At 37.8% G+C, this 12,699-nt stretch overlaps 1 protein-coding gene across 7 annotated transcripts in view; it reads left to right on the forward strand.

The window, feature by feature from the left end:
• SLC25A12 (solute carrier family 25 member 12) overlaps nt 1-12,699 on the forward strand; it is a 217,837-nt gene that overhangs the window by 136,606 nt on the left and 68,532 nt on the right. For all 7 annotated transcript variants that reach the window (XM_058300643.2, XM_071216300.1, XM_071216299.1 and 4 more), the window contains one exon: nt 7,412-7,554. In XM_058300643.2, coding sequence (XP_058156626.1) covers nt 7,412-7,554 — 143 coding nt within the window. The remainder of the gene's footprint in view (nt 1-7,411; nt 7,555-12,699) is intronic.

A 12,699-nucleotide genomic window follows, 5' to 3' on the forward strand; every position in this document is an offset into this window, starting at 1 on the left:
AGAATGTTGTGAAGTTCTAGTGATTCAGTAAATATAGTATGTTTTCATTGTTTGTTGTGCTCTGTATATGCAGTGGCGGTAGTTCTGGCAGTCAAATTCAGGTATTAGAGAATAGACACCTTTGTGGCAAAAACGAATGGACAATAAGTTGCCAATTTTTGTCAATACTAGCTGAAATGTTTTCATGTCTCCCCCTCTTTTTAAAATTTGTCATCTGCTAATTATAATAATAGCAACATTCAGTTATGAAGAGAGTACAAAGATCACCAGAACCTCATCTCTAGTACTATTTTTTTTTAAGATTTATTTTTTAAATTTATTTCTCTCCCCTTCTTCCTCACCCCCAGTTGTCTGCTCTCTGTGTTCATTCGCTGTGTGTTCTTCTGTGTTGGCTTCCATTCTTGTCAGCAGCATGGGAATCTGCGTCTCATTTTGTTGTGTCATCTTGCTACATCAGCTCTCCGTGTGTGCGATGCCACTCTTGGGCAGGCTGCACTCTTTTGCGCATGTTGGCTCTCCTGACAGGGTGCACTCTTTGCATGTGGGGCTCCCCTTCGTGGGTGACACCCCTGCGTGGCATGGCACTCCCTGCGTGCATTAGCACTGTGCGTGGGCCAGCTCCACACGGGTCAAGGAGGTCCTGGGTTTGAACCGCAGACCTCCCATGTGGTAGGCGGATGCTCTATCCATTGAGCCAAATCCACTTCCCTCTAGTTTTTAAAAATTTAGTTTTTCTTTCTTTTTGATTTTTTTCTAGGAGTCAGGTCCAGGATGATTGTCAAAGGATATGAGCATGTTTATGGTTTTTTATTTACAATGTGTGTATGTGTATGTGTGTGTGTATTGCTAAATTGCTTTTCAAAAGGATGGAATTTGAAAAAAGCAAGATGTGCAGAAGAGTGTAAATAGTATACTCTCATTTATGTAAAAAAGAAATGGATAAGAAATATATGCATGTATGTATATGAGCTTACATATATGTATATATGTATATATATACACACATACACATACCTTATGTAGATTTTATTGACTTGTGATAAAACATTCTAGAAAGATATACAAGAAATTGGTTGCCTCTGGCATGGGGAATAGAGTGACTAGGAGACAAAGGTGGGAAGGAGACTTTTCATTGTAATCCTTTTGAACCTTTAGAGTTTTAAATTGTATGAATGTAATTCTATTAAAATAATAATATTAAAAAGCCACTAGCAATGGGCGAACTTACCCATTGTTTTTCCTTTTCACCGCCACTGCCTTAGGTCAGGCCTCAACCTCTCATCCGGGTCCTTGCAGTAGGTATGGCATGGTCACTCTGCCCAGTCTTTCCCTCTTTAGCAATCCATCATCTGCATTGCCACCAGGGATAGCACACATCAGGTCATATCTCTGTCCTCCCCTAAAATTTTTAGTGTCCCATGGCCTACAGAAGAAAGTCTTCTACCACCTGGTCTCAAACTAGCTTTTCAGCATCACCTTCTACTATATAACATAAATAATAAGTGTATGATAATAGTTGTGAACTTATAAAAAAAAACCATAACATCATACAGGGCTCTCATACCTCAACCTACCATCAATACCTTGCATTGTTGTAAAACATTTTAACTAATGATTAAAGAGCATCCTCAAAATATTACTACTAACCAAAGTATTTTCTTCCAGCCCACCCTATTAGTATTATTATATCATTTATACATGAACAATATGTGTGTAGTAAAAGTTGTGAATTTACACAGTAAACATGCATAACATCATACAGGGGTCCCACACATCAACCTACCACATATATTTTACATTGTTGTGAGGCATTTATTACAAATTATGAAAGAACATTGTCAAACTCTTACTACTAATTATAGTCCTTATTTTACATTTTGTGTATTTCCCCCAACCCATCCTATTATTATTTTAAAGTATATTTTTATGACAGAAGTTGAAAACTTACAAAACAATCATGCATATGTGCAGAATTCCCATCCAACACCCTATCAACACAACACACCATGGTGGAATATTTATTACAGATTATGAGATAATATCATCCGATTATTACCAGGTCCATAGCGTACTTCATACTCCCCCATTATCAACACAGTACATCTTTGGCATAGATGCATGAATATTACATTATTACTTTTAAGCATAGTTCATAGGTCACTCCAGTTGTATTTTACCTATGTTTCTCCACATTCCCACCACCCTGCAATAGCTGCTCTAGCTCACAAAGGACACTCTTGCATTGATACCATTAATTGCAAGTTTCATCCACCCCTGGGTTTACTGTGTTACTCAGTCCCTAGATTATTCTCTAGTTTTCTGTCAGTTGGCATTTACATCCTTAAACTACCATTTTCAGTCATATTCCCATTTATTAACTGTTACTATAATGTGTTACCATCAACTGTACATTTCCACATTTTTACAGTAAAGTTAATTAAAACTTCTACATACATTAAATTTCAGTAGTCCATCTCACTCCTCTCTTATCTCCTTTAAGAATCCACCACCTACCACCAGGTGCTGGAGATATTTTCTACATTTTCTTCTAGGAGCTTTATGGTTTTTGCTTTTATATTTAGGTTTTTGATCCATTTTGAGTTAATTTTTGCATAAGGTGTGAGATAGGGGCCCTCTTTCCTTCTTTTGGCTATGGATATCCAGTTCTTTCAGCACCATTTATTGAATGGGTGGTTCTGCTTGAGCTGCGTAGGTTTGACAGGCTAGTCAAAAATCACTTGACCATAGATGTGAGGGTCTGTTTCTGAACCATCAGTTCAGTTCCATTGGTCTATGTGTCTGTCTTTATGCTAGTACAATGCTGTTTTTACTACTGTAGCTAGGTAATATGATGTAAAGTCTGGAAATGAGAGTCCTTCAACTTTGCTTTTCCTTTTTAAGATGTTTCTGGCTCTTCAGGACCTCTTACCCTCCCAAATAAATTTGATTTATTTATTTTAATATTTATTTTAATAATATTATATAATTATATAATTTTATATAATTATATAATATTATATAATATTTATATTTATTTATTTGATTTATTTGTTTTCCATTTGTTTAAAAAATGCTGGTGGAATTTTTATTGGGGTTGCATTGAATCTGTATATCAGTTAGAGTAGAATTGACATCTTAATTATATTCAGTGTTTCAATCCAGGAGCATGGAAATGTTCTTCCAATTATTTAGGTCCTTTTTAATTTCTTTGAACAATGAGTTGTAGTTTTCTGAATACAAGTGCTTTACATCGTTAAGTTTATTCCTGAATAATTGGATTTTATCTGTCATATTTTATTTTCACTACTCTTTTGGCACTTTTAGTTACTTTTATTGATATAATCTTCATTTCTAGACTCTCTTCCAGACCTTTCTGTTCTGTCTTATTTTCAGGTGGTAGCACACCCTTTAGTATTTCCTGCAAAGCTGGTCTCTTGGTTACAAATTCTCTTGGTTTCTGTTTTCTGTGAATATTCTAAATTCATCCTCATTTTTGAAAGACAGTCTTGCCAGATATAAGATTCTTGGTTGGGCATTTTTCTCTTGCAGTATCTTAAATATATCATACCACTGTCTTCTTGCCTTCGTGGTTTCTGATGAGAAATCAGCACTTAATTTTATTGGATATCCCTTATATGTGAGGCACTGCTTTTTTCTTGCTGCCTTCAGAATTGGCTTTGTCTTTGGCATTTGACATTCTGATTAGTATGTGTCTTAGAGTTGGTCTTTTTGGATTTATATGGATGGGAGTACGTTGTGCTTCTTGGACATAGGTATCTATGTCCTTCAATAGGGTTGGGAAATTTTCTACCATTATTTCTTCACATATTCCCTCTGCCCCTTTTCTCTTCTCTTCTCCTTCTGGGACACCAATGACACGTATGTTTGTACATCTCTTGCTGTCGTTTAGTTCCCTGAGACCTTGTTCAATGTTTTCCATTCTCTTCTTTATCTGTTCTTTTGTATGTTTGCTTTCAGAGGCCATTTCTTTAACCTCACCAATCCTTTCCTCTGCCTTCTCAAATCTGCTGTTACATGATCCAGTGTATTTTAAATTTCATTTATTGCACCTTTCATTCCCATAAGATCTGGTATTTTTCTATGTATGCTTTCAAATTCTTCTTTGTATTCATCCAGTGTCTTCTTAGTATCCTTAATCTCTTTAGCTATCTCATTGAATTTATTAAGGAGATTTGTTTGAACATCTATGATTAGTTGTCTCAACTCCTTTTTTTTTTTTAAAGATTTATTTATTTTTATTTTATTTCTCTCCCCTTCCCTGCCCCTCCTCCAATTGTCTGCTTTCTGTACCATTAGCTGTGTGTTCTTCTGTGTCTGCTTATATTCTTGGCAGCAGCACCAGGAATTTGTGTCTCTTTTTTATTGTGTCATCTTGTGTGTCAGCTCTCTGTGTGTGCAGCGCCACTCCTGGGCAGGCTGCGCTTTTTTCACACTGGGCGGCTCTCCTTACAGGTCGCATTCCTTGCATGTGGGGCTCCCCTACATGGGGGACACTTCTGCGTGTCACGGCACTACTTGTGCACATCAGCACTACGCGTGGGCCAACTCATCACACCCGTAAGGAGGCCCTGGGTTTGAACCCTGGACCTCCTATGTGGTAGGTGGATACTCTATCTGTTGAGCCAAATTCATTTCCCTCAACTTCTTTGTGTTATCTGGAGTCTTGTCTTGTTCCTTTAATTGGGCCATAGCTTCCTTTTTCTTGGTGTGGATTGTAATTTTTTGTTTGTGTCTTGGCATCTGGCTTACTAGATGTATTTATTCTGGGTACAGTTTCTCTCTTTAGGACTTCCTCCCCTTTCTCCCTTGCTGGTTGTGCAGTAGGAGCCAAGGATGTAGTTGGTACTATGAGCTGTGGAGGCTCAAGCTGTCCTCATTGTCCCAGGGACTGATGAAGCTTTTCCCAACTTTCTCCTTTGTTGGAGGTGGGGTGGGGTTGAGGTGGGGGGGCAGGGCTCAGGAAAGAGCCACAGCCGTGTGTAATACAAGTCATGCAGACCTAGACTGCCATTGCCCAGAAAGACATGAACTTCATGTCCCTTCCTCCCCTGCTGGGGCAGGTAGGAGCTGCCGGTGTGGATTGCAGTCTATGTCGTATGGGTCCAAAATGACTGCAGTTGCCCCGGTAGACTTCCGACTATTCAGTGTCTGCCAGTCAAATGTACCTACAGTTACCTGGAAAAGCTGGGGCAGGGATGACCAGCTTCCTTCCTGCTACAGTTGGGACTGAAGCCTAGGCTAGGGCTGCAGACTGATCTGGGTGAAAGAAACCTGTCCCTACCGTCACTGTGATGTGATTTTCCGTCAGCCAGGCTTTCTCTCATGCTGGGGGCAGAGTCAAAATGGCGTGGCCAGTTGTCTCTTCCTCCCGTTTTGGGGAAATGGGCTTCCAATTCCAGCTGCGGAATAGCTCCCAAGGCTGCTTGCACTACCAGTGGAAGATGGGCATGGGCCTCTGCAGCAGTAAGTAGAGCAGTGGAGTGCCCTACTTACGAATTTTCTCTGCAGGTGGGCAGTCTTCCCCTTCCATTCTTTAAATGATATTGCATGACATTGTGCCCAGTCGGAACTGGCTGCTCCAGGGGGCTGTAGCACAATTGTCCTGGGATTTCCCTGTTTCCCTAATCCCACCTCTTCCTCTTACTTGGTTCATCCTCTCTTTTTCATGGAACAAATTCTCCTGTAGCTTCCTAGGAAAGGGTATGGGAAGGGAAAAAAAAGTTTGAGAATATAATCTGAAAGTTCCTTTAACTTATTCTTCCACTTGATTGAATGTTTGACCCAGTTTAGAATTCCAGGTTGAAAATAATTTCTTTCAGAATTTTTAAGGCCTTACTCCATTGCCTTTAAGTTTCCAATATTGCTTCAGAGGAGCATGATGACCTTGATTCATGATTCTTCATATGTGACCTGTTTGGTTTTTTTTGAGTACTTTCAGGATTTTCTCTTTAGTCTGATGTCCTGAAATTTTATGCTGACAGACCTTGCTGTTTTGTTTTTTAAATTATTATTATTATTTTAAAAGATTTGTGCTGGTACTTAGTGTGCCCTTTGTTTTTTAGTTTTGGGAAAATTTCTAATACTACTGCTTTGATTATTGACTGAAGTAACTAAATCAATTAGCTGCAGTGCTAAGAGAATGAATGGCTTTGGTTGTTCAGGTTTGGTCAGGCCATAATACATAAAACTCTTAAAGAGGAGTTTCTTTGATAGGTAAGTATAATTATTTCTTTAAAAAAATTTTCCTCCTTTATTAGCAAAGTTTTGGGTTTACAGAACAATCATGCATAAAATACAGAATTCCCGTATACCACCCCACCACCAACACCTTCCATTGGTGTGGAATATGTCTTACAATTGATGATAGCACATTTTTGTAATTGTACTCTTAATTAAATTCCAAGGTTTAACTTAGGGTTTGCTGTGTCGGGTAATTCCATGGAAATTTTCTTTTAAATTTTTATTCTTTTACCATATGTACACTCTAACATTTCCCCCTTTGATCATATTCAGATATATATTTCAGTGCTGTTAATTGCGTTCACAATGTTGTGCTATCATCATCACCATCCATTACCGAAACAGTTCTCTGATGGTCAAGAATTATTATTTCAGTTCAAAAATTACAGGCATAAAGGAGAGATTACCTTAATTTGTTTCTTTTTTTCCACTACTGGAACTTGGAACAGATGATTTCTCAATCATTTTACTTCTAAAGTTTGGGAGATTATTTATATTATTTTTCTCCTACTCTTCTAGTCAGGAAGCTTCTGGGAGACTAGAGGTGCTCTCTTCTTGTTTTCAGGTTGTGGCCGTCATGACTGCACTTTCACCTTTCTTAATCTTTCTTCCATCTCATATCTTACCAAATTTGCTTAACTGAGATAAAATTCACATCACATGAAATTCATCGAACTGTACAACTCAGTGTTTTTTAGTGTATTTACAGTGTTGTGCCATTATCCCTACTATCTAATTCCAGAACATTTTCATCATCCTAAAAAGAAACCCCATCCCTACTAAGCTCCCCATTCTCCCCCTCCTCCAAGCTCTGGCATCTACTTCTGCCTGTATGGGTTTGCCTGCTTTGGACATTTCAAGTAAATGGAGTCGTACAATATGTAGCCTTTTGGGTCTGTCTTCTTTAACTTAGCATAATGTTTTCAAGGTTCATCCATGTTGTAACATACATTAGTATTTTACCAATGGACGAAAATCGGGATCTGGGTGTTTATTTTTTTACTTTCCAGAGAAAATTCCTACATTTATTATCCTTATTTTGATTTTGATACTGGTCTTAGTTTATCTTTTCACAGAACATTTGTTGGCTACCAAATGATACTGAATAATTTTAATTTTTACACATTCATTATTTGTTTGTTTTTTTTAGTATGCCAGTACTGAGGTTGATGGAGAACATTACATGACCCCGGAAGACTTTGTCCAGCGCTATCTTGGACTGTATAATGATCCAAATAGCAATCCAAAGATTGTGCAGCTCTTGGCAGGAGTAGCTGATCAAACCAAGGATGGGTAAGAACCTTTATGCATTTATCGTTTTCATATAGAAAACTATAAGTTTACTTATGACAGTCTAGAATTTTAATATTCACAAGTCATGTATTTTCTTAGAAGTTTATAAAAAGTGTTATTTACTACCATTATCAAAGACATTGGCATTTCTTTTTTTTTTCCTTATTATTTGGGAAAAGCCATAGCTGATTGAATAATTTGAAGAGCAGAACAGGTTCAAGATAACTCAGTATATTTCTTTCATTTCTTTATTCAACAAAGGTTGAGCACCTGTGGTGTTTAAGGTGCTCTTCTATATGCTAGAATTACATTAGTGAATAAACCACCCAAAGACAACAAACAAAATAAAAAAGTAAATTATGTAGTATGTTAGGAGGCTACATGTGCCATGAAGCAAAATCAGGGAAGTGGTTAGGGAGTGTAATTTATTTATCTGTCTACTTATTTATCTGGCAAACATTTATTTGGCAACCACATTAGCCGGGCACTGCTGGGCCTTAGGAATACAAACATCAATAAAGTGAGTTCCTGCCCTTAAAGGAGATGTGTAAACAAAGGGGGAAAAAGTCATATTTCTGGGATCGGATGCCTCTAATAGAGGTATGTGCAGGGTGCTGAGGGCACACAGGAAAGCACCGTTGGCTCTGCTATGTGTAGTCAGGACAGCATTATAGAAGAGGTGATGCTCAAGTGAAATCTGGCAAGATGAGTAGGAGCTTCCTGGTGGTTGGGCAAGTAGGAAGAGGAATTCTAGGGAAGGGAACAGCAGTGGCATGAAACACCAAGGGGCTTGTGTGTGCACGCTTTTTGGGAGAGTGGCAGGAGAGGAGAGGCTGGAGTGGACTGGGGACCTTGTGTCCTAGGCTTTGTTTTAACTGTATCCTGAAGGCTTGTGACTCTCAGTCTTGGAGATATTTTTAGCCTGGCATTGTGTAGGTGTGCGAAGTCACAGAAATAACAAGGTGCGTCTTACTAGAGTGTCAGCTTACTCAATGAGAAGAGAAAGAGCTCACCATTATTTTTATATTAAAGTCGATTATGGTTATATTATGGTGTGAATGCAAAATTCATGTGAATTTTAGAGAAAGTTTTGGTTTACTATGGGAGTATTGTGCTATATCCCCTGGCCTTCAATGGTTCTTTTTCTTCTACCTGTAGAAGTGCTTGTGTGAAAATTTTTGAAAAACTAGGCAATAAAGGAATCATTAAAAGTTATTTCCATTACAGTAATAAATGCCAATTGAAAGAAAACTAGAGAATTATCTAGGATTGTGTAACAGTGATTTTGGTGGTGGATGAAGATTGTAGTTAATATAAATATTAGAATGCTCTTCTCTTAAAAACTGCTAAGAATATGGTGATATGTGCAAAAATTACAACTAATGTAGTTTACAGATGATAATTAACAGTAGTATTGTAATATTTTGCAACAATGGCAAGAAGATATTTTTTCAATACCAAGAGACAACATAGGGAGGTGTAAAGGGGTATAGGATTTCTTCCTTTTTGATTATTTAAAGTGTTCTAAAATTGAGGTAATGACAGCTCAACTCTGTTGAAATTGAGAGCCACTGAGTGTACACTTAAAAAAAAAGTTATTTATTTATTTATTTCTCTGCCCTTCCCCACCCTCCGCCCGCCAGTTGTGTGCTCTCTCTGTCCATTCGCTGTGTGTTCTTCTGTGTCCGTTTATATTCTTGTCAGTGGCACTGGGAATGTGTCTCTCTTTGTTGCGTCATCTTCCTGTGTCAGCTCTCCGTGTGTGCGGCGCCACTCCTGGGCAGGCTGCACTTTTTTTGCTTTGGGCAGCTCTCCTTATGGGGCACACCTCTTGCGCATGAGGCTCGCTATGCAGGGGACACCCCTTGTGCACATCAGCACTGTGCATGGGCCAGCTCATCACACGTCAGGCAGCCCTGGGTTTGAACCCTGGACCTCCCATGTGGTAGGTGGATGCTCTATCCGTTGAGCCAAATCCGCTTCCCTGAGTGTACACTTTGAATGAACTGTACAGAGCATGGGGCTGTGTAACACTGGGAATCGGGGTTGATGATGAACTCTGGTTAACAAATATGAGAATGTTTTTCTCCTGAACAATAACAAATATATAATACAAATTTAGGATGTTAATAATTGGATGGGTTGGGAGAAAAATATACCAAATGTAAAATATGGGCTAGAGTTACTAGTAATGTTTTGATGATGCTCTTTCATAGTTTATAACAAATGTTTCAAAGTAAAGCAAGGTGTTGGTGGTGGGGAGATAGATGTATGGGAGCCTTGTATGATGATGTGCATATTTGTTTTGTAAATTCACAAATTTTACTATAGAACTATTGTTTATGTTCATGTATGAATGATATACTCAATAAAATTTTATTTAAAAAATGTTACTTCCATTACAAACAAATGTAGTGATCAGATTTCAGAAAAAGGATTTGCATGTAGTGAAATCCAGTTAAGCGGCTATTGTAATAAAATAGAAATATTGTTTTTATCTAAGTTCTTTTGAGTCCAGGGTTAGTATTCTATCCATTTATTTATTTATTTTTTAATTATTTATTTTTAAAAATTATATTAAAAAAATATGAGGTCCCAATCAACCCCACCGCCCCCACCCCCACTCCCCCCACAGCAACACTCTCTCCCATCATCGTGACACATCCATTGCACCCGGTAAGTACATCTCTGAGCATCACTGCACCCCGTAGTCAATGGGCCACATCATAGCCCACACTCTCCCACGTTCCATCCAGTTATCCATTTATTTTTAACTTTTTTTCCAAACTACTTTCAAACCTACAGGATAGTTAAAAAAATAATACAACCCTACCCAGAGAGCACTACCATACTTGCTATCCCCCTAGATAGCCCGAATCCACCAATTTCAACATTTTGTTATATTTGCCACATCTTCTCTTCATTTGTCTGTCTGCCTGTTTATTGATCAATCCATTTTCTGAGCCCGCGACTGTAGGTTGCACACATCATGCTTCTTGAGCACTTAATAATTGCCACGCACATTTCCTATGAACAAGGATATTCACTTATGTAACCACCTTAAGTGTGGTTATAAAATTCAAGAAATTTAACATTGAAATAAAGCATACAGTCTATTTCCCTATTTTATTTTTTCCACAGAATCTACCTAGCACATTACATTGAATTTACTATATGTATTCAACAAATGCATGTTGAATGAATATTTTCTGTTTAGAAATATTTTATAAATGGAGGATATTAGGGAATTTTTATACATTTTGTGTGTAGTCACTAAAAAAATGTCAAATCAGTTAAGTCACTGTGGGCTATTTAATCATTAGGTCTCTCAATAGTAAGGCATCTGAAAATTATAGTCAGAATTTCTTCTTCAAAATTAGAGGTAATATATACATTTATTTCTTTTAGAAGCTCTCTAAGTATTTATTACTATTAATTTAGTCTGAGCTCTGATTTTCAGAATATTCATTTGTGACCTTCTGCTCTTATATCTTCTCAATGGAAAATCTTTTTTGCAACCTCATGTAATTCTTCCAGGCTGAGTTAAGTTATTCAAGTAGGGCATTTTTATTTGGTCATGTGGAGTCAAGTATTTAAGTTGAGCCAGAGTAGAATACATAAAAAATGGGTTTTGGCTAGTGAACAAGCTAATAATGTTGAATAGTATTTATTTAAAACAAAAAATATGGGAAGTGGACTTGGCCCAGTGGATAGGACATCCGTCTACCACATGGGAGGTCCGCGGTTCAAACCCCGGGCCTCCTTGACCTGTGTGGAGCTGGCCCATGCACAGTGCTGATGTGCACAAGGAGTGCCCTGCCATGCAGGGCTGTCCCCCACGTAGGAGAGCCCCACGGACAAGGAGTGTGCCCCGTAAGGAGAGCCGCCCAGCGTGAAAGAAAGTGCCTGCCCAGGAATGGCGTTGCACACACAGAGAGCTGATGCAGCAAGATGATGCAACAAAAAGAAACACAGATTCCTGTGCCGCTGACAACAACAGAAGCGGACAAAAAGAAGAACATGCAGCAAATGGACACAGAGAACAGACAACTGGGGTGGGGAAGGGAAGAGAAACAAAAATAAATCTTAAAAAAAAAATACGATTCCTTCTAGAAAAGGTAAATCTGTTATATTTCAAATTTTTAAAACTTCCTAAAGTTCTTCCTCCCCCCGCCCGCCCCGTTTGGAATGAGTTGGTTTGGGATTGGGTAGAAAATCTTAATTCATAGGGTTAAGGTAAGGAAAATTATAAATGAATTTATGAAACTTATACATTACTCCCAAAAGCAGGAAAAGGTGGACTCTTCTAGGAACATATTTATTCTTAACTTTCTGTCCATGGATGATCTTTGAAGGTTCCTGACCTTATTGAAATGTAGTGCAAAATGAATGGATTTTTCTGGGGAGAAATCTCAAGTTAGAATCATTAGGTTTTCAAAAGGGTCTATGACTTCAGGAAATTTAAGTATCATTGTTAAAGATCCTTTTTAAATTTTACTCAAAAGAATCAAAGGGTTGATAATGTTTATTCCAAGTGACTTATTGTAAGTGATCACCGCCCCCCTCATTTAACAGTGAGGGAAAATGAGGTCCAGAGTGGTTGACTCATTTGCCCAATAACACACAGCTAGCTCTCTTAATTTTTAGCCCACTTTTTAAAAATACTTGAAAAAAAAACACTTTTCATTTTAAAATATTTTCAATCTTATAGGACAGTTGTAAAAATAAGACAAACCCCATACAGGTAACTCCAACATATATCCGCCCCACCCCCAGATACCCCAATCAATCAATTTTAACCTTTTTAACTTTTGCCATCTCTCTTTCTCTTTTCTTTCTCCCTCTCTTTTTTCTCTCCTTTTTTTCTTTTTTCTATTTTTCTATCTTTTGAACATTTGAGAGCAGTTTGCACACAGCATAACCGTTGAACACAATATTTCCACATACATTTCCTTTGACAAGGATATTCAGTTATGTAATCACCTGAAGTGCAGTTATCAAGTTCATGAAATTTAACATTGGTATAAAGATTACATTCTGTATTCCAATTTTATCTTATGTCCCAATAATGTCCTTTAGAGCCTTTCCTCCTCTATTCTCAAATCTCATCCAGTATCATGTATTGCTTCAATTGTCTTTATCTTT

The sequence above is a fragment of the Dasypus novemcinctus genome, chromosome 7 (genome assembly GCF_030445035.2).
Source record: "Dasypus novemcinctus isolate mDasNov1 chromosome 7, mDasNov1.1.hap2, whole genome shotgun sequence".
NCBI classification, from domain to species: domain Eukaryota; kingdom Metazoa; phylum Chordata; class Mammalia; order Cingulata; family Dasypodidae; genus Dasypus; species Dasypus novemcinctus.